Source organism: Rhinopithecus roxellana, chromosome 6, assembly GCF_007565055.1.
Source record: "Rhinopithecus roxellana isolate Shanxi Qingling chromosome 6, ASM756505v1, whole genome shotgun sequence".
Taxonomy (NCBI): domain Eukaryota; kingdom Metazoa; phylum Chordata; class Mammalia; order Primates; family Cercopithecidae; genus Rhinopithecus; species Rhinopithecus roxellana.
Genome location: NC_044554.1, coordinates 89,785,265 through 89,806,681, shown reverse-complemented (window position 1 = coordinate 89,806,681; position 21,417 = coordinate 89,785,265). Strand labels below are relative to the sequence as shown.

The 21,417-nt window shown below is 44.8% G+C and overlaps 1 protein-coding gene across 4 annotated transcripts in view; it reads left to right on the top strand.

The window, feature by feature from the left end:
• AOAH (acyloxyacyl hydrolase) overlaps positions 1-21,417 on the top strand; it is a 208,937-nt gene that overhangs the window by 169,063 nt on the left and 18,457 nt on the right. For 3 of the 4 annotated variants that reach the window (XM_010361136.2, XM_030931868.1, XM_030931869.1), the window contains exons 14-18: positions 3,796-3,832; positions 4,571-4,645; positions 12,786-12,958; positions 20,747-20,805; positions 20,884-20,943. In XM_010361136.2, the coding sequence (XP_010359438.1) occupies positions 3,796-3,832; positions 4,571-4,645; positions 12,786-12,958; positions 20,747-20,805; positions 20,884-20,943 (404 nt within the window). Of the gene's footprint in view, positions 1-3,327; positions 3,396-3,795; positions 3,833-4,570; positions 4,646-12,785; positions 12,959-20,746; positions 20,806-20,883; positions 20,944-21,417 lie in introns of all 4 variants that reach the window. The other variant, XM_030931867.1, reaches the window with a different exon arrangement.

Here is a 21,417-nt window from a genome sequence, read left to right as displayed (position 1 = left end):
GAAAACAACAGATGCTGACAAGGCTGCAGAGAAAAGGGAATGTTTATACACTACTGTTGGGAATGTAAATTAGTTCAGCCACTGTGGAAAGCAGTTGGAGATTTCCCAAAGAACTTTGAGAACTACCGTTTGACCCAGCAATCCAATTACTGGGTGTATATCCAAAAGAAAATCAATTATTCTACCAAAAGGGCGTATGTACCCATATGTTCCTCACAACACTATTCACAATAGCAAAGACATGAAATCAACCTAGGTGCCCATAACAGTGGATTGAATAAGGAACATGTGGTGTATACACACCGTGGAATACTATGCAGCCATAAAAAGAACTAAATCATGTCATCGCCAGCAACATGGAGGCAGCTGGAAGCCATTATCCTAAGTGAATTAATGCAGAAACAGAAAACCAAATACCGTATGTTCTCACTTACAAGTAGGAGCTAAACAGTGGATACTCATGGGCATAAAGATGGCAAGAACAGGCACAAGACTACTAGAGGTGGGAAGGGAAGGAGGGGGCAAAGGTTGAAAATGAGAGTCAGAACAGCGATTATTAAAAAGTCAAGAAACAGATGCTGGCGAGCTTGTGGAGAAATAGGAATGCTTATACCCTGTTGGTGGGAATGTAAATTAGTTCAGCCATTGTGGAGGACAGTGTGGCGATTCCTCAAAGATTTAGAACCAGAAGTACCATTTGACCCAGCAATCCCATTATGGCTATATACCCAAGGGGATATAAATCATTCTGTTATAAAGATACATGCATGTGTATGTTCATTGTAGCACTATTCATGACAGCAAAGAGATGAAATCAACCCAAATACCCACTGATGACAGACTGGATAAAGAAAATGTGGTACACATACACCATGGAATACCATGCAACCATAAAAAGGAACGAGATCGTGTTCTTTTCAGGGACATGGAGGGAGCTGGAAACCATCATCCTTAGCAAACTAACACGGGAACAGAAAACCAAACACCATGTGTTCTCACTTATAAGTGGCAGCTGAACAATGAGAACACATGGACACAGGAAGGGGAACAACACATGCTGCGGCCTGTCGGGGAAGTGCCAGTGTGGGGAGAGCATTAGGAGAAATAGCTAATGCATGCTGGGCTTAATACCTAGGTGATGGCTTGACAGGTGCGGCAAACCACCGTGGCACATATTTACCTATGTAACAAACCTGCACATCCTGCACATGTATCCTGCAACTTAAAATAAAATAAAAAATAAAGAAAATTACCTATTGGGTCTGCTATGCTCAGTACCTGGGTGATGGGATCAATTGTCCCCCAAACCTCAGCATTACACAATATACCCAGGTAACAAACCTGCACGTGTACCCCTGAATCAAAAATAAAAGTTGAAATCAAAATAATAATAATGATTCCTTGCCTCACTACAAAAAAGAAAGAAAACGACATAGCCATTTCTGAAAAAAATTAAATGTAGTATTCCAATACAGCCCAGCACTTTCAGTTAGGTATACCATATGCCCAAAACACTTGAAAGCAGGGACTATCCATAGCAGCATTATTCACAGCAACCAAAAGGTGGAAACATCCCAAATGGCCATCAACGAATGAATGGATAAACAAAATGTGTTATGAAGGAAGCTTGAGGACATTATGCTGAGTAAAATAAACCAGACCCAAAAGGACAAGTATGACTTGAGCCATCTACATGAGGTACCTAGAATAGTTAAATGCAAAAGAGAAGAAAGTAGAAAGGTAGTTATCAGGGGCTGGAGGGAGGAGTTAGTGGAAAGTTATTCTTTATTGCATTTTGAGTTTTGGTTTGGAATGATGGAAAAGTTCTGGAGATGGGTGGTGATGATGGTTACACAACAATGTAAATGAACTGAATGCCACTGAATTGTACACTCAAGAGGGGTTAAAAGATGAAATGAGGCCAGATGCGGTGGCTCACGCCTGTAATCCCAGCACTTTGGAAGGCCAAGGCAGGCAGGTCACTAGGTCAGGAGTTCGAGACCAGCCTGACCAACATGGTGAAACCTCATCTCTACTAAAAATACAAAAATTAGCCAAGCATGGTGGCACATGCCTGTAATCCCAGCTACTCAAGAGGCTGAGGCAGGAGAATCGCTTGAACCCAGGAGACGGAGGTTGCAGTGAGCCGAGATCATACCACTGCACTCCAGCCTGGGCAACAGAGCGAGATTCTGTCACACACACACACAAAAAAATGTATATTTTACCGTAATAAAATGGAAATAAAGCAATATTTATTTAATGTACTAACATTCCTGAATCAACCAAGAGAACATCAGTGCTGCCTGTACAGCTTGCCACTAGCTGTATGTGAAAAAGAGGCAATCATTGCATAGCTACACAGCTTCAGTGAGACACAGGCCAGCACACCCTTCATGGCTGCACACTGCCCTTTTTCCCACATGGAACTGGAAGAACGTGCCTGGGTCTGCGGTAAAATGCACTTATCCCCAAGCTTCCAAGGCTGGAGGTTATAGGAGAATCTTCCTACGGAAAGGGGCAACAGGATGGTGTTTCTCCAACTCATCCACTGAGTTGCACCACCCACCTGAGAATTACTTGCTTATTTCTAGCAGATCTGTCTCTTGGGGACAAAAAGACAGTACACTAGTTTGGGTTCACTCTTTCTCAACGACAGCCTAGAGGAGCACTGTCCACAGGAAGCCAGAGTTCAGCATGGCAGACGGAAGGGACTGGTTCAAACTGCAGTTCTTCAAATGAGTACCTGTGTGGCTTTGGGCAAGTCACTTAAGTGGGCCTCAGTTTCCTCATTTAAAAGTGGGAATATGACAGTACCTACCTCACACAATTGTACCACAGCTTAAATGAGCTGTAAAAGTGTAACAGCACCTAGAATAAAATAAGTATTCAACAAATATGATTTTCTTTTTGTTGAGGCAAGTCTCTCTCTGTCGCCCAGGCTGGAGTGCGGTGGCACAATCTCAGCTCACTGCAACCTCCACCAACCAGGTTCAAGCAGTTCTTCTGCCTTAGCCTCCAGAGTAGCTGGGATTACAGGTGCACGCCACCATGCCTGGCTAATTTTTTTGTATTTGTAGTAGAGACGAGGTTTTGCCATGTTGGCCAGGCTGGTCTTGAACTGGTCTCGAACTCCTGACCTCAAGTGATCCGCCTGCCTTGTCTTCCCAAAGTGCTGAGATTACAGGTGTGAGCCACCACGCCCGGTCTGGATTTTCATATAAGAGATATGTTACAGGTGGTAACAGAATGGGACAGGATGGTCATGTATATCATTACAAGAGTTGAAATATATCAACTCTACAATCTGAACCTTGTGTTGGCCAGACAGCCTGCGGGAGCCTCGGGAGTGTGCAAGAATAATAGGAGGAGATTAAATGGGACTCTCCAAGGAGGTGGGTAATTCTTGTAATATTCTTTGCATTTTCCTCTAATTCTTCAACTCATTCTTTAATATTTTCAGTAGTTTGTCTGTTTGGCAGTAGATACATACTTTTTTCTCACATCTACGAGAAGATTTACTCATGTATGCTTAGGAAATGTCTGAAGACCCATGAATCCAAAGAAATTTTGGTTTTGTAAATAAATAAACAGAAAAGCCCTTAAGGAGAGTTCCAGGATTAAACACTACAGAAGCTGATTGGAAGCAAATTATTTCCATCAATGTGTTGGTCAGAACAACCTTTGACCAAACAGTAATGCTGCTTTCATGAGTTCAGTCAATCAGACTCCCATACTGATAGTGTGAAATTGAACTCACTAACTTTAATTGTTTTCTTAATTTTAATTATTCAGGTGCATCTTCCCGAAACCTGAAAAAATTTATAGAAAGGTAAGTGGAAGATAAAAAGTTGTTTTTAATTTGGTTCCTCATTTTGAATAAGGAATGAAAACTCTGTTATTACCCCAAAATCATTTTTACTGAGCATAAATAGCTTGTTAGTCACTATCCAAACTCTAGGATATCACTCCTTGGGCCAGTGAGCATAGAAAGTGATTAATTTGCATATGTCCTCAAAGAAGGGTGATAAAAATGCATACAAAGTTGGTAAAACTTAGGTCTGACAGACAAAAGGATGATGTCATATTCCTGCTTTTTGAATGAGAAAACATTTTTTGTGCTTCTTTGGGGCTTGAAATTCAGAAGCAAAGCTCGAGTTGTCCTGACTGAAAGCCTCAAGAAGGCTTTGCCTTTTCAAAGTTGACTATGGGTCCACGGCTGCCAGGATATCCTAAGAACATGGACACAAGTAACCCAATAACTCACCTGTGCTTATTGATGCAATTGCTGTGAAAGATGCCAAGAAGATAGTATTGTGTCTATTTACCCAGGACCTCAATCCATTCTTTTCAGTTTGATGCATTTATGTGGCCTTTCTCTAACAGGCAAGTGGGACAACGATTATAGAGAATAAATGGGAAGTGGGAATGGTGGTTGGCTGTACTAGAATGAAAGAAAAATAGCAAAAAGGTTGCCAAGAGAGTGGTCATACCAAGATTTTCAAAGGCCCAGCCTGTGTCACTAGGTTTCCAAGTATCTGACTTTCAGATTCCATCTATGCCTTCTCAGCTTGTCTAGAAACAAGACGTTGGACTATCCCGCCATCATTTTATATGCCATGATTGGAAATGATGTCTGCAATGGGTGAGTTATTGAGAAAAAGTGTTTTCAAGATTCTTTGACTCTGGGCTCTTCCCCACCCTCTCCTCACCAACTCCACTCCATTATAGCAGCCTGCTATTCAGCTGTATTTCTCTATCTTAGAAGCATGGCTGGGCGCAGGGGCTCACACCTGTAATCCCAGCACTTTGGGAGACTGAGGTGGGCAGATCACCTGAGGTCAGGAGTTTGAGAACAGCCTGGCCAACATGGTGAAACCCTGTCTCTACTAAAAATACAAAAATTAGCTGGGCGTGGTGGTGTGTGCCTGTAATCCCAGCTACATGAGAGGCTGAGACAGCAGAATCACTTGAACCCAGCAGATAGAGGTTGCCGTGAGCCAAGATCATGCCACTGCACTGCAGCCTGAGTGACAGAGCAAGACTGTATCTCAAAAAAAAAGCAAGTTCTAGACACATGTGAAATCAACAGTACCAATCTGTGACGCTGAAAGCTTCTTTTGAAAATATCTGCTCCATTAATTATCAACTCTGATGTAACAACAAATGGGTGCATCCTGATCAGTTGTATCACAAGAAATGTGCTACTACTGACTGAGAACCCAAGATTGGGAATTGTGATTTTTTTAATCAAATAAGGCAGAAGCACAGCTACCCCATAAGAACATCGATCTCACTCATATTCTGATCTACTTTACTTCCTCATGTGGAAGAGACAGCTTAGACGCACAGACCTACAGCATTTGCAAAGAAACTGCGGAACTCATGGCCAATCCTATTTATGCCCATGGCCCATAGCAAGAAGGTAATTTTGCTAAACTGCTGATATTGGTAGTGACTTCAAAATGGTGAATTCCTTAGTTCCTATATAACATTTGGGGAGGTTTCTCAAAATCTGCGTACACCCCTAAGAATATGATGCATGTATGAATGCCATCTGTCCTGTGATTATGGCCAAAAAAAAAAATGGTGAGACAGGATTTAGAGCAACTCCCCAGTAGCAATAGCCACCCACTCACTATTTTAGGAAACAAGAAAGTAAGGCCAAAAGAAGTTCATGATTTGCCCGAGGCAGCAGGGTTGATTAATGGCAGAGCTGGACTCCACCCCAACTGTGCTAGAAGTGGGCCATCCTGCTCACCCCCCCCATTTGCTTTTCTGTATTTCACTTGCCACGCTTTCCAAGCCTGTGCTGAAAACAAAACTCAATAGTATTAAAGTGTGTTTGCCCGCACAGATAAAATTCAGATGGCAAAGGAGATGCAGGCATAATCAGTGAAGTGCGTTCAGGGGAGGAGATGCCATAATAATCCAGAGACTCTGATATGCCAGATGTCACCTTGGTGCCCTTAGGCTGGTTTGCTGCTGGCCCCAGAACCCCAAGTTGGCCAAGGCTACATGCTTGGCACCAAGGTCTGTGAAGAGCCACCTGGGACTTTCCAGTAAACAGCAAACACCCTTTAAGGACTGCCATAAACCGAGAGGTACATCACTCTATATCATTCCATCCTTCCCAGCAGCCCTAAGAGGCAAGGATGATTGTCCCATTTTACAGATGAGGAAACTGATTTGGCAAGGATAAGGAACTTGCCTGTTCTGGTATTGAGCGTCAAAGCTGGGAGCCAAACCAGGTTATCTAACCGAATTCCATTCCCTGTCTGTAGTTCACACTGTCTTATTTCCTCTTTGACTCACTCACTTTTTTAAGTATACGGTGAGCAACACGATGTGCCAAGCACTGTGCCAGGCTCTAGGATATGGATACGATGGCAAAGAAGCCACAACCCCTGACATCAAGGAGCTAATGGAAGGAGAAACACCATGCTTCAGGCTCTAGCTGCCATCATGAAACAGAACAAAGCTATGGTCAGATCAGTCATTGCTCCCCCAGCCCCCAGAGCATGTCCTTCCAGAGAGGAACAGAGAGCAAACTGACTATACTGAATAAAGAACATGTGCAGAAAGAGACTCTGGCTCCAAAAGCCAAAATCCCTGAAACTGTATTTTTCCAGCAAAACCTTCTTACCCAGACCCCTCCAGCCCAGTCCTACTTTTCCTTTCCCAAAGAGCTAAAGGGCAGGCAGACATCAGCCAGAGACCTGTGCCAGCCTCTCCCCTGCTGGGGATCTGGGTAGAGAAGCAGCAAGCATTTGGGTGAAAGAACAGAGTTGGCAGTATGGGATGTCCCTGTGGTGCCCACTTTGTGATGTCCTGTGGAGGGGTTAAAAAAATAAAGACAGATGGCAACTATACCTCCCCATCTGCCAGAACATCAAGGTGGAGTAGATTTCCCAAAATGAGCAAAGGGATTTTATAAAAAGCTCAAGCAGCAAGGAGTTACATAATAAGTCTGTCCTGGAACAAGTTTTAGGATATTTGCTTGACTTTTTTCTTTTCTTTTTCTATGACAATGCTAGCTCTTACTGAAGTAATACATTTATGTGCTTTTTTCTCAATTCTCTAAACTCATCTAGTTACTCAACAAATACTGGTTATATGAATGAGTGTCATGATTGGAAGATAGCTTTTAGCCTCAGGAAGTCAAAAAGAAAGATCACGTAGAGAACCTGGCTTTCTCATTGTAACCCTGCTCAATTTGATTTAGGTTAACTCAGCTTCCTTTGCGCTTTTCCGATCACTGCCCTTGAGGGCTATGTAATGTGAATAATATGAAAGGAGAAACATTCCTCAAAACAAGGCAAATGTTGGGGAGCTACAGCAGCAGAACCTTGGGGTGACAGAGGCAGTGGTGGGAAACGGGAATGGCCTCAGAACGTCCAATCATAAAGGCCAGTGACAACCCTTCGCCAACATCCCAGTGCAGCATCCCTGAAATGAACATGGTAATTGCTGGAAATTCCATAGAATTATATAAGCATCTAGCACTAGCCCCATAAATGGATATAGTTTCATTTGTTACAGTGGACAATCACAGGACAGATGGCATTCATACAAGCATCATATTCTTAGGAGTATACACAGAAAGTATAAATTATACATTTTCATCTTATGGAGAGAGCCAGGACCACCCACACAGGGTGTCTGTGTCTGTCTGCCCCCAACTATTGTTTTTCTTCAATGCCAGTGCTTCAGGTTATGCCCTGGGCAGTTGACCAGCACTGCATTAAGAGGAAGCCAGCCGAGGCACTGACAGGTCACAGGCCCCAAGGAGCCTGCACTAGTGAGAAACCATCCATGCTATTTATTCAGATGATAGAAAAGCCAGCAGGGAAGGGAATGGAAAGAGCTCCTGCTGCTCAGAGGAATTCTCTCTCCCAGCCTCCTCAGTGAGAGACATGGGTAGCAAAGGGAATGATAAGGAGGTTCCAACCAGCCAGCATGTTCCAGGCCACGCCCACTTTTAAGGGACATTTCATGTATCTCTATGCATGGGGTAATATGGGAGGCCTCATCCCATTCCCAGTCTGTATCACGATGCCCCTTCTACCCAGCTACTCAGGAGGCTAAAGTGGGAGAAGCTTGAGCCCAGGAGTTCAACCCTGCAGTGAGCTATGATCATACCACTGCCCTCCAGCCTGGGTGATAGAGCAAGACCCTGTCTCTATTAAAAAAATATATATATATATCTCTTCAAGGGGATTGGATGAGAGCCCAACAATGTGATTGCAACTGGCTGGCATGAAGAAAAGGGCTAACTCTCTTACCTGGGTGTTTCAAAAACACAAATGCTAGCTGTGAGTGAGGTGTGAGCACTTGACCACTACAGTGATCTGTGCTTTAGCTGTGGCTCCAGGAAGCTGGTTTTCTGCGCATGCTGATCAGTTTCTTCCTTGAGAAGGGACACCTCTCTCTGGCACCGGCCAGGTAAAATCTGGCTGGCTTACCTGCCAGGGTAATGAAATGATCAGGCTTATTTTGCCTGATCAGACACAATTCATTAGGGCAGGACAGGCTTCAGAGTCACCCTCAGGAGTGAGGCTATTCATCTGTTCCAAGCCTGGCATGTGTTACTGACATGTGTGAGAGCATGTCAGTGAGCACAAATTTCTCTCTCATTATTTTCCCCAGTGTGGCCACTGTGCCCCAGGCTGGTTTTCACATCTTCTTTGTTAGCTGAGCACTCTCGATCTCTCACCTATCCATCTGAGTGTCTGGGGTGAGCTCGCTGGTGTGTGAGAAGGGGCGCTGGGACCCTGGGGTGGGCAGACAAATCCGGGGTGGCAGGTGCCTGGGACACCTGGGTTGAAAAGGGTTAAACACCTTCAGCCCAGCCTATTCGTCCTTTGGGAGACACCAGAGAGACGAGACCTAGGAGATAGTTCTCAACCACTAGGGTTCTTTGGTCTCCAGAACACTAGCACAAAGTCTCCCCCAAACATCACCAGAGGAAAAAGTACACAGATCAAAATGCCATTGAAAACTTTTCAGAGGGCCGGGCGCGGTGGCTCGTGCCTGTAATCCCAGCACTTTGGGAGGCTGAGGCAGGCAGATCACGAGGCCAAAAGATTGAAACCATCCTGGTCAACATGGTGAAACTCTGTATCTACTAAAAATAGAAAAATTAGCTGGGTGTAGTGGTGCGCACCTGTAGTCCCAGCTACTCGAGAGGCTGGGGCAGGAGAATCACCTGAACCCGGGAGGCAGAGCTTGCAGTGAGCTGAGATTGCGCCAGCCACTGCACTCCAGCCTGGGCGACAGAGTGAGACTCCATCTCAAAAAAAAAAAAAAAAAAAAAAAAGAAAAGAAAAGAAAAGAAAGAAAAAAGAAAGGAAAACTTTTCAGGGACAGAAGTCAAAAGGCACCTTCCATGGCATCTGGAAGGGGTGATCACCCCATGAGTCACATAGACTCCCTTGCCCTTACCTGAGCTAAAAGTTGGTTGATTTTGCTATGCAAATTAAAAGTAAATTATATCGTTGTACAAGGTGGAACAAAGGTAACTGGAGAATGTTTCATTAGCAACACCAAGGCTTCCATTTTTATTTCACTTAGCAACTAGCCATGTTGATTATGCTTGCTTAATTTGTGGGTGACCTTTCATAAGTACAAATTAGCTCAGATTCTTCGTTTAGCATCAGGGCTGTGCCTCTAACCAAAAAAATAATTATTTTATGGGGATTTGGGAAGACTTTGTCCAACTTAACTCATCTTGCCCTTATGTGGTTGGAGAACATTAGCTCAGCATAATTGCTTTGTGCCAAAGCATGGCTGTATCAGCAGGAAAAAAAAAAAAAAAGTGTGGCAAGGCAAAAGTGAATAGGCAGTGTGTGCCAGCTTTCCCAATGACAGAAGAAAGGATATAGATACCCAACTTGCCTTTCATTTCACCCTTGCTGTCACACTTCAAACACACAGTGAATACAGAACCTGAGTACTTGGGGCAGGTTCTTCAGTGCTGCTTCTGTGCATATAGGAATCAAGCCAAAGCCCCTCCCCACGCTTCTGCTCTAGTAGGTAGGCAACCTAGTCACAAATTGCTGTAGCTGCTTTTTATCAGGTTAGGAAGATTTTTATTTTTAAAATAGTGTAATTTTTTCCTGACAATGGAAAACATGAATTTAGCATGCAGTTCTACACCCTGAGAGTTTGTAAAATTAGACATCTTTTTTTCTCCCCCCTTAGGAGACTCTAGCGATCCATTACATAGTTTTGAAGCACATACAACCAACCACAACTGCTACCCTACTGGCTACCCCACAGCACCAAAAGTATTGTTGTAGTCAGCAATACTTTTTAGCCATCTTTCTATATTAATACATACAAATTACTTCTTTTTTTTTATTCAGGTGAAATTCACATAATGTAAGACTAACCATTCTAAAGCAAAAATTCAGGGGCATTCTCAGTTCACAATGTTGTGCAAGCAATGATACCTAGTTATTTTATTCTTCTTAACAGCTATATAGAGTTCTATTGCACAGGTATACCATAATTTATGTATTCAGGCTTCTGTCTTTTTCCAGTTACACACTACACCAAGCAGTATTGCAGTATTTGTATGCACATTTTTGCACATTTGTGGAAATGTTACTATAGGATAACTTCTTGAAAGTGAAATTCCAAGGTCAAAAGTTGAGCCAACTTCAAATTTGGATACCTTTTGAAAAATTGACCTCCAAAAAGGCAGTGCCGATATTCATTCATGAGCTCCCTTAAAAGTGAGATTATGGATCCCTGGGGGCCACTTTCTGTCCCCTCTTCCCATATCACTTATGCCCCGGGTCCAGCCTCTGAGTGATGGACTTATTTTATCTGGTTCACAATCTGTCTTAAGTTCCCTAGAGCTGCTGTAACAAAGTACCAAAACTGGATGACTCAAAATGCAGACATGTATTCCATCACAGTTCTGGATGCTGAAAGTCCAAGATCAAGGTGTCCGCGGGGCTATACTCCCTCTGAAAGCTCCAGGGAGAACTCCTTCCTTTTGTCTTTCCGCTTCTGGTGGCTCCCAGCGATCCTCAGCACTCTTTGACTCATGACAGCTGTAACCCCAGTGTCTGATTCTGCCTTCACAAGGCCTTCCTCCTGGTGTGTGTCTGTGTGTCCTCTCCTCTTCTTATAAGGATTCAGTCATTGAATTTAAGGCCCACACTAATCCAACATGACCTCATCTTAACTAATGACAACCATAAAGACCTTATTTTCAAGTAATGTCACATTCTTAGGGACACTATTTAACCCACTATAGGATCATTAGGGAAACTGGAATTTTAAGTATGCAAAAGAGAAAGTAACACTGTAGCATTGTTTCATTTAGGGTAAAGACAGGCAGTTAGAGCCTAAAGAGTGGATGAAAACCCTAGAAAATTCTGTATTCTACTCCCGAGTTAATGCAGCTTAGGATCCTAATCCAAGTTTGATGTGTTCCTGAAGGTGTGTCCAAAAGTCAGTTGTACAAAGAAATGAACAATAATAAACATACTAATGCCAAAAATATTTTAGCACCCTTTGCCTTTTAAACATAGCTTTCTTAAATAATTTCAACTTTTATTTTAGATTCGGGGGTACATGTGCCCATTCATTGCACGGATATAGTATGTGATGCTGAGGTTTGGAGTACAAATGACTTTATCACCCAGGTGGTGAGCATAGCACCCAATTAAACATAACTTTAAATCAACCAATGGGTGCAATTTTAACATAACTTCAAATGATGTCTTTGCAGTATTTTGTACATTCCTTACTTCTTTTCCATACCAAATGAAAATAAGTAAGTCAGCTTAAATTCAATAAATGTCTGACTGAGGGCAAAGATTCATCACTTTCAGCTCACTTAGGAGCTTCACCTTTGTCTGACATGCTTTGATTTTAGGACTGTGTCTCTCATAACTATTTTCAGCACTTTCTTTTTTTATTTTACTAACTTTTATGAAACAAGAAAATATAATTTAAAAAATCAAATACCCTCTATAGAACACAAGCACTACTATATAAAGACAACAATGCAGGCTGGAATTGTCGGTTGGAAATGTTGTTGCAGGGTATAGCCTGGCATAGAAATCCATCAGGAAATGCATGCAAGTCCAAATCCAGTGCAGAAACTGAAGAATAAAAAGCAAGCTATAGTGCGGACATATAACTTGGTCAGTAAGATTCTGTTTCCTAACTGTGATATATTTGAAAAGTTTTAAAGACCAAATTACAGACCTCAAAGTGTCAAATAAATCATAAGCAATACCAGACCCCTTTCATTTCAAAAATTGTGTAAGTCAGGCCAGTGAGTTTATGCTACAGGAACAAAGGAACAAACAGCCCCTAAAATCTTAGTAGCATAAAGCAACAAATGTTTACGTCTCTCTCATACTACTTGTCCATCAGAGATCACCATGGGACTCTGTTCCGAGATTCAGATTGGTGAAGCAGCTATTTAGAATATTGCCTATATCCATGCAAAGAAAAAGAGCATTCTAGAAGGCGTCTCATCAGCAAATATGACACATGTCACTTTAGCTCACCACTCATTGGTTAGAACTAGTCACATAGTCCACTCAACCACAAGGAAATCAGTAAGTACAGTCTGACTATGTGCCAGAAAGGTAGAAATCCAGGAATATTTTGCAAATAGCTCCAATGACCACCACATTCTGTGTGTGTGTGTGTGTGTGTGTGTGTGTGTGTGTGTGATGCATCTTGTATTTGCATGCAACTTGCATGCATCTATCCTTACAATCAGCCAAGATATTTTCTATTTATTCCACCAACAGGAAGAGTGACCCAGTCCCAGCCATGACCACTCCTGAGAAACTGTACTCCAATGTCATGCAGACTCTGAAGCATCTAAATTCCCACCTGCCCGATGGCAGCCATGTTATTTTGTATGGCTTACCAGATGGAACCTTTCTCTGGGATAATTTGCACAACAGATATCATCCTCTCGGTATCAGTTTGAAGATTCTTTTACTCTTTAATAACATCAATGTATATATAGTTCAATGTATATATGGTTCAAACCATATAGAAATGTGCTTAAAATGCCATCATGGAGCATGGGTCAGAGCTGATGAAGGCAAGAGCCCCCAGGTGCAGTATCTAAAGGTCATTATCCAGAGGTGAGCAGAATCAGATCCAAAGGCAGAAAGGGCAGAAGTAATTCACGAAGAATTAGGACACATCAAAAGGTAAGCGCTCAAACCAGGAAATTCCTCTAACAGAAGGTGAAATGTAAAATGAGCTGAGGAAGCCCAAACAGGAGACAGACCCATGAGTCAAAGACGGATTTCTCTGAACCTCAGTGGTAAGTGCCTCCTGGTGGCCTGTTAGAATTCTCTAGAGCACGGTCCTCCAGCCTGCTCGTTTCCTGCTTCTACACTGTCTTGGGGTCCTTAGCTCTGAAAGGCTTTAAAATGTTCCCGGAACTTTCTAGTGGCAACTCAAATATTCTTGGTACTGTACAAATAACATAAAAGTGCTAGTAATTCACATTAGGAAAGTGTGATCCTTAACCCTGTGAGATAGATGTTTTCATCAGCCACAATAATTTCATTTCATAGAGGAAAAAACCAACGCTCAGAGAGGTTAGGTAGCTTGCCAAATATCACAGAGTTCACTGAATATGTTGTAGCAGGGCTCTGCTTTCTGTATTTCAGAGGAGAATGTATTTATTAAGTGCCAACTATGTGCCAGGCACTGTTCTAGGCACAGGGTAACCAGCAGAAAACACAATCGTCCTAAGTTCCTGCCCACAGAAAGCTTATATTACAGTGGGACAATGACTCAAAAGTATGTCAGAAGGTGATACGTGCCATAGGAAGAAAACTGGGCAAGGAAGAGGAACAGGGAGCTGGCCTAGTCTTCCCTGATGGGCATCTATTAGAAGAGGCCTGGGAACCCTCCTCTCAGCCCCATATTGACAGCACCTGCACCAATCTATCATGAAGAAGGGGCTATCCTTTCCCTGGTGTTACCCCACTCACCTCCTGAGCCCAACCTACTAAAAGGTGCTGGCAGTCCAAGCACCTTCTTAGGAGTCAGGTGAGAAATTCAAAGAAGACCTGAAACTCATTCCTTCACGCCCTCCTTAGAGGGGGTGGGTGGGGAGCAAGATTTCCAATTTCAGGCCATCAAGAGCCTTTTCTTGCATATACAACTTTGTGTATATCTTTCCAGTCTTCCCTTGTCCTCTTCCTGCAGTCCCTGTCTAAGACAACCCCCCTACTTCTCCCTCAGGAAATTCTGCCTCTCCCCACCTGGGAAAAGAGTAAGGGTCCTTTAGCTAGCTCTCAAAGAGCTCTGGTCTCTTAATTGGAGGGACAATAGTGGACACCCACATTCCAGATTCTCCACCAATAAGGATGAAACCATTTTCCTCTTGAATTACTCATGTATCACAAATATTATTATCCAAGCAAAACACTGTCCAGCCTCACCTAAGTAGAGAGCATATTCTTCCTGTTCATGCAACTTTGACCACGCCCCCTTAGAAATAACATGATCACACATGGAACTTCACTCCATTCTGGGCTGCTTTGCATGTATAAAGGACACCAACCTTGCAGGCGTAAAGGACACCAACCTGGGCTAAGAATGTCTCTTTGAACCACGGGATATGAAAATTGTACATCTGCCCTCAACTGATTCTTTCAGATTTCCAAATGTCTCTCTGACACTAAGAAATGCTTTGGAAAGAGAAGCTGGGGGCAGGGAAGTTTGTTCCCAATTTCCTCCAACACAGTAATAGCAACTTGACTTCCATTTTTCTGATTTCAAATCCCGTTTTCTTTTCACAAACTCTGGTTACGCCACCTCCATAAATTCTTTCCGATATGCCATGCAATTCACTTGATTTATGAGACATGTTTGGTTTCATAAATATGAGACCAAATGTAAGAATGACTCCATGTAATTTGGAAAGGACTGGAGGAAGGAAAAATGTGTGTAAGAATATAAGAATGAGGCCAGGCACGGTGCCATGCCTGTAATCTTAGCAATTTGGGAGGCCGAGGCGGGTGGATCAACTGAGGTCAAGAGTTCAAGTCAAGCCTGGCCAACATAGTGAAACCTCGTCTCTTCTAAAAATACAAAAATTAGCAGGGCGTGGTGGCACACGCCTGTGATCCCAGTTACTCAGGAGACTGAAGCAGGAGAATCGCTTGAACCCAGGAGGTGGAGGTTGCAGTGAGCCGAGATCGCACCATTGCACTCCAGCCTTGGTGACAAGAGTAAAAAACAAACCAACCAACCAACAAACAAACAAAAACTCTGTCTAAAAAAAAAAAGAATGTAAGAATAGTATGTAAGAATGACTCCATGCAATTTGGAAAGGACTGAGGGAAGAAAAAAGGATGACTGGGGGATTTGTCCACTTCTGTGGATTCTCTAGGCCAGTGGTTCTCAGCTGGGGGCAACCCACTCACCCCCACCCTGCTTTTATCACATCTGGAGATAGAAGAGGGGTGCAACTAGGCTGGGTAAAGTGGCTCATGCCTGTAATCCCAACACTTTGGGAGACCGAGGTGGACGGATCACCTGAGGTCAGGAATTCAAGGCCAGCCTGGCCAACATGGTGAAGCCCTGTCTCTACTAAAAGTACAAAAAAATTAGCCAGGCATGGTGGCAGGCCCCTGTAATCTAAGCTACTTGGGAGACTGAGGCAAGAGAATCGCTTGAACCCAGGAGGGGGAGGTTGTAGTGAGCTGAGATCACACCATTGTACTCTAGCCTGGGCAACAAGAGTGAAACTCAGTCTCAGAAGAAGAGGGGTGCAACTAGCATCTAGCAAATAGAGGCCAGGGGGTTTGCTAAACATCTACAATGCACGAGACAGCACCCCAAAATCAAGACAGTCATACGAGGTTAAGAGACTGCTCTAGACTTTGCCTTGTCCTTGTCAAGTGGACTCTTTCTGGCAGCTAATCACACCCTAGCATGTCACAGCACAAAATGGGAAGAAGAAAAAGATAGAACAAATTTGTTCTATAGAAACATCAGTAGTTTTGAAAAAAAAATCCAATCAAGGAGAAAGCTGAAACCATCTAAAATTTGTTTGATGCCGATAAGTAATTATTCACATCCTAAATTATCTCTGCTGCCTGGTTGCCATGGGAAATAAATTATAAATTGCTCAACAAAGCATCAGGGTCCTTCCTAGAAAGGCTGGGGAAGTAGATGGGATTTGTCCAGCATCCCCAGGCCTCCTTTGACAGGACTCATAACTCACACAAGATGATAGACTGCAAGAGGGGGCCACATTAGGAAGGTGTGATTCTTTTTTTTTCTTTTTTTTTTTTTTTTGAGACGAAGTCTCACTATGTCACCAAGGCTGGAGTGCAGTGGCGCAATCATAGCTCACTGCAACCTCCGCCTCCCAGCTTCAGGCAATTCTCCTGCCTCAGCCCCCCGAGTAGCTGGGATTACAGGCGCCCGCCAACACACCGGGCTACTTTTTTGTACTTTCAGTAGAGATGGGATTTCACCATGTTGGCCAGGCTGGTCTCGATCTCCTGATCTCAGGTGATCCACCTGCCTCGGACTCCCAAAGTGCTGGGATTACAGGCATGAGCCACTGTGCCCGGCCGAGAAGGTGTGATTCTTAAAACGACCCTGTGAGATAGATGCTTTCATTAACCACAGTAATTTTATTTATTGCTCTTGCGCTGTCTCTCTTCTGCTCTCACCCCAAACCCCGTCTTTGGATCTTGAGCCGGCAGTGAAGCAGGGTTCGTGCTGGGCCAGCCTCAGGGTTTGGTTGCTCTGCCTAGGCCACCATAGATCTCATCTTAATCAGCAGTTGGACACTCAAGTCTGATTCCTGGGCACCACGTTAAGGGTTGTGCTAAGGGTGCTGTGCAAAGAAAAAGAAGTAGGGGGAAGGGGATGAGTTCCATTTATTTGGGCCTAGAAATGTGGTGATCATAATGTCTAGACTTGACTTGGGCCACTTCTTAAAAATTAAGAAAGAGTTCAGGAAACAGAAGCATGGTAGGAGACCCCCTGGTCAGTGACACAGTCTCTGCTGCCTCCTTTCCCCTCAGAAGGACGGGCAGGAACTCAGCCTGAGCAACCAGTGAAGGCAGGGTTAGATGCCACAGCACCCACTCAGCAGGTCACAGGGCCCCAGAACAAGAGCAGGTGGCTGTCTCACTCCTGCCAGGGAGGAGGGGGTGACCAATCCCTCCTGGCATCCCTCCTGCTCAGCCGGGTTCGTGACTCACTACCCAGTCTGTCACTGGCTGCTGAGGGCTGGGGCATCCCATAGCCTCTCCTAGTCACTAAAATTCCTGGTGGGAGTTTATTGTCTTTGTGAGGAATTACCAGACAGCAAGCCTCACACACCGGGATTCTACTGGCATGGGTCTTTTGAGAAAAGTCAAGCTTGGCCAGTCACAAGTCCTCTCAGCCATGGTCCGTAAGGAAGGCAATCATTCCAGAAATATCTCTGAGATTCCTATTCTGTGCTTTTGAGTAAAGATGACATAAGATGCAGTCTGTGTCCTCAAATGAGAGAGAAAAGACAGCTCTGCTGAGGAACGCAACACATGGACCCTGATAGCGAACGTGCCGAGTGCCATGAGGATGGGCAAGTCACAGGCCTTCTGGGGCCATCCCAAAGGTTAGATGATAGGGAGGAAGCCAGGGACTCCTGGCTGCAAATTCATCTGCTAGTGGGCCTGCCTTGAAGGGCGTCTGCCACAAAACAGCAACTTCTTCTTGTCCCAACTACTCTTAAACTTGAAACCAAATGCCTTTTTAAAATACCTTGGTGTTTCTATTTTATCACGTGCTTTCCCTCTGTCTGAATGAATGTGGTTTTAACACATTTACACGGCATTTCATGGAGCTGTGACTGATCTTTGTTGGTTCTAGGTTTCTATCGTACCTCAGATTTCAATTATGTTTCCAGACTTAAATAGTTACCAGAGACCCTGCCCTAAAGAAGTTGCAGATTACGAAGACAAAAGCCGACACTTAGCCAGCTGGAGAAGAACAGGCCTTTGATCTTCAGAGGAGCTTATGGCAAACACTGGGACAGCCCACTGGCTCCCCACAACACACACACAGGCACACAGGCACACAGACACACACACACACAGAGACACAGACACACGCAGATACACACATGCAGACACATACACACACAGACACAGAAAAACACACAAAAACACAGAGAGACACAGAAACACACATACACAGACACACAAGAAGAGACACAGACACACAGACACACATGAAGACACATAGATACACATAGAGCTCCTCAGCCCCTGGTGATTCCTGGCCACTGTGGGACAGTCCTCCTGGCCTGCCCCTGGGCTTTCTTGATCAGCTTTCCTATCCAGATGGACTTGCTAACCAGGGAGTCACAGACACAACCTCTTTTCATGCACCCCATAGAGGTAGGATCAATAGGCCAAAATTACATTAAAGCAACAAAGATCAAAGCCAAAGCTTTAAAAGAAAGAGTGGGGGACCAACTGATGTTGCCAATAAAGCAGACAGTGTAAGAACCATTTCCCTCTTCCTCTCCTCGAAACCATCAGTCCATCGCAAGCACCCCTAGCCAATCTTCCACATGACCAGCCCCAGAGTCCCTACCCTCTAACAGGCAGAAACACCAGAGAGGAGGGACACAGACTCATTACAACTTTCCCAGGTTCTTCTAAATGCACCTAATGTGCCCTCATCCTGTTCAGCAGACCTAGCCACCCACACTGAGGATGTTCCCTTTCTCAGGTCCAGCCAGAGGTGGAGCCAGGAGACAGAGGGAAAGGGAGAGGGTCTGAGGAGGTGCCGAAGCGGGGTACCCCTCAGGGTCTCATTGGGAACTGTGCTGGCCATCAGCAGAAGGACAGCAGGAGAGGGCGTCAGGCAGGGTGGAGCAAAGCCAAGGTGGGCCTTCATCCCCAGGGAGGAGTCAACAATGAAGTTCCCGGTGTCACAGGAGCAGGACAAACTCCGGCCTCTCTGGATATCAAAGCAATCCAGGCCTGAAGGTGGGGAGGGGAGAGTGCACGGTCAGGCATGAGGTGCCACCTCCTGTCAGGCTGCAGAGAGATGCTGCCCCTCAGTGGGAGGGGACACACCAGGGCCCAGAAGGGTGGCAGGGCCCCAGCCAGGCTACCTAAGTTTCACTATGAGGCCCCAGTTCCAACATAGAGACAAGATGGCACCAGGCACCAAGGCAAAAGCAGCCAGACACTGGGCCCTCACAGAAGGTGGGGAGACAGAAGGTCACAGCTCAGTGGCAGCCCCCAAAGGGGAAGAACCAAGCCAGAAGAGCACGTGGAGAACCCAGGGTGGGGAGTGGAGAAGGAAAACGTCAGTCAGTGCAGCTGAGACACATTCAGGAAGGGAGCAAATGACAAAAAGTACACACACACACACATACACACACACACAAAATGGAACAAAGCCTCGGTGGGTAGAAGTAGGAACTTGGGGGAAAACGGGAGTTCAGTGTTGGACCCATACAATGAAAGCAAGGACAAAAGCCGAGGGCTTGGGATTCATTTAAAATGTGAAGATACAGAAGCCTGTGCAGAAGACAGACCTGGCGAGTCACTGTGACTTTAATGGCCGTAATGAGCCTGTGGCTTTCCCGTCCTGGGACTCACTCACCCACACAGAGAGATAATAATTTTTTTTCTCTATGACAAGAAAATTGAATCTATCTTCCAGTCTAGCTAACCAGACAGAGGTATAAGTGAAAAATAAGACTGTGTTCTATCACCTTCAATCTTTCTCTTCATTCTGAGATAGGTCCTATTATCTTCCTTTATGTTTTCAAGAGTGTGAGGAGTGTTCATGGATACAGTGTCAGTCATTTACCCCCGAGCTTTGGGGAGACCTGGATTTTGTGTGTCAGCCACAGCATGAAAGTCTAATTGCTTCGGGGGGAGTATATGCTGGAGGCGGGATGGAGCAGTGTTGGAAGAGAGAAGAAATCACCCCCACAGATTCTGGGACTATAGCTGATATTCAGAAAAACTGGATGAACCCTCATCTGGTACTTTTCACTTTGTTACGTACCTCTGTAACCTGCACTAGGAAATAAGGGTGTCTACTAATTAGGGTCAAATAAGATATCTACTGGACAGACCTTAATCCAGTGCCACAAAGGGAGACATGAGGTATTGCCTCCCCATCCCATGGGTCACCCGAGCATTTTGTACAGCTTTCAGCTCACCAACTGCAGGGAACTACGTGGTCAGAGCTTCAGATACTCAGAATGTCCTGCCAGGCCCTTGGCATGGCATAATTTGGTCAGACCTGAGCATTCCATAAACCTCGAAAAGAGAATTAGGTCAACCGCCACCTCAAATGTTCCCTGTGCCCCATGCAGGGAGCGTTTCATACCACGGCCAGGAGAAAGTATTGCTCTTAAAGGGCTTTATCAAGGCATCCTGATTCATATCGAGCTGTAGGATACTTGGATTTCTTTTTCCTGAGTCCAGATGAGGCCAGTTCCCCCAGCCCCATCCTGGCCCATGCCCAGAGCTCTATATGGGAGTGAGCTCCTCAGGGCTCCTCCCCAACTCTGGGTCTGAATTTCTAGAGGCTCAGAAAGGAGGAAAGCACAGGCATTCTTCAAGAGCAATGCTGCATGAAAAATCAGGGGAATCCCCTGGAAATAGCGACCTTCTGCAAGGGAGGCAGGGAAGCCCCTCAGTGTCTCTAAATGCTGCTATTGCTGAGTGCCTGCAATCTACCAGATCGTTCTGTTTTCCAGGCCAGCTAAATAAAGACGTGACCTATGCGCACTTGTACTCCTTCCTGAACTGCCTCCAGGTGAGCACTCACTAGCTTGCTTCAAGGCCTGCTTACCCACCCTGTTCCTCTGTAATCAAAGTGTTTTCCCGCTCTCAGGTCAGCCCCTGCCACGGCTGGATGTCTTCCAACAAGACGTTGCGGACTCTAACTTCAGAGGTACGACTGTCACAGCCCTTTTGATACCATCTTTGATCATTCTTTCCCTGTGTTTGCTGCAGAGTTTTCACTGGGGATGGGATCCTGGCAGGGGGATGGTCTCCAAGCTGGTGAATAACAAGATCAAACCTTCCAGGTGCTTGGGGAGCCAAGAGAACCTGGTGCACCCTGTCTCCTTCTGTCTCGCTCTGGGTCTGTCTTCTGCTGACTGTGTTTCTCAGCCACTGTCTCTCTCGTGTGTCCACATGTGTACACAAACACTCCCCTGCGTGCACATGCACACACACACACACACACACACCTTTTAAAGCTGGTCCTAAGCGTAGTTGTGGATTTGGAGAGAGTTGGTTGAGTTTGGCCCCTATGCATGACAGAAGTTCTCCTGAGGTAAATAAGAACCTTCCTCCCTTCTCTCAGGGAATCCATTGCTCAAAGAACATGGTTTGCACTTCTTTCACAGATGGTGAATAATCT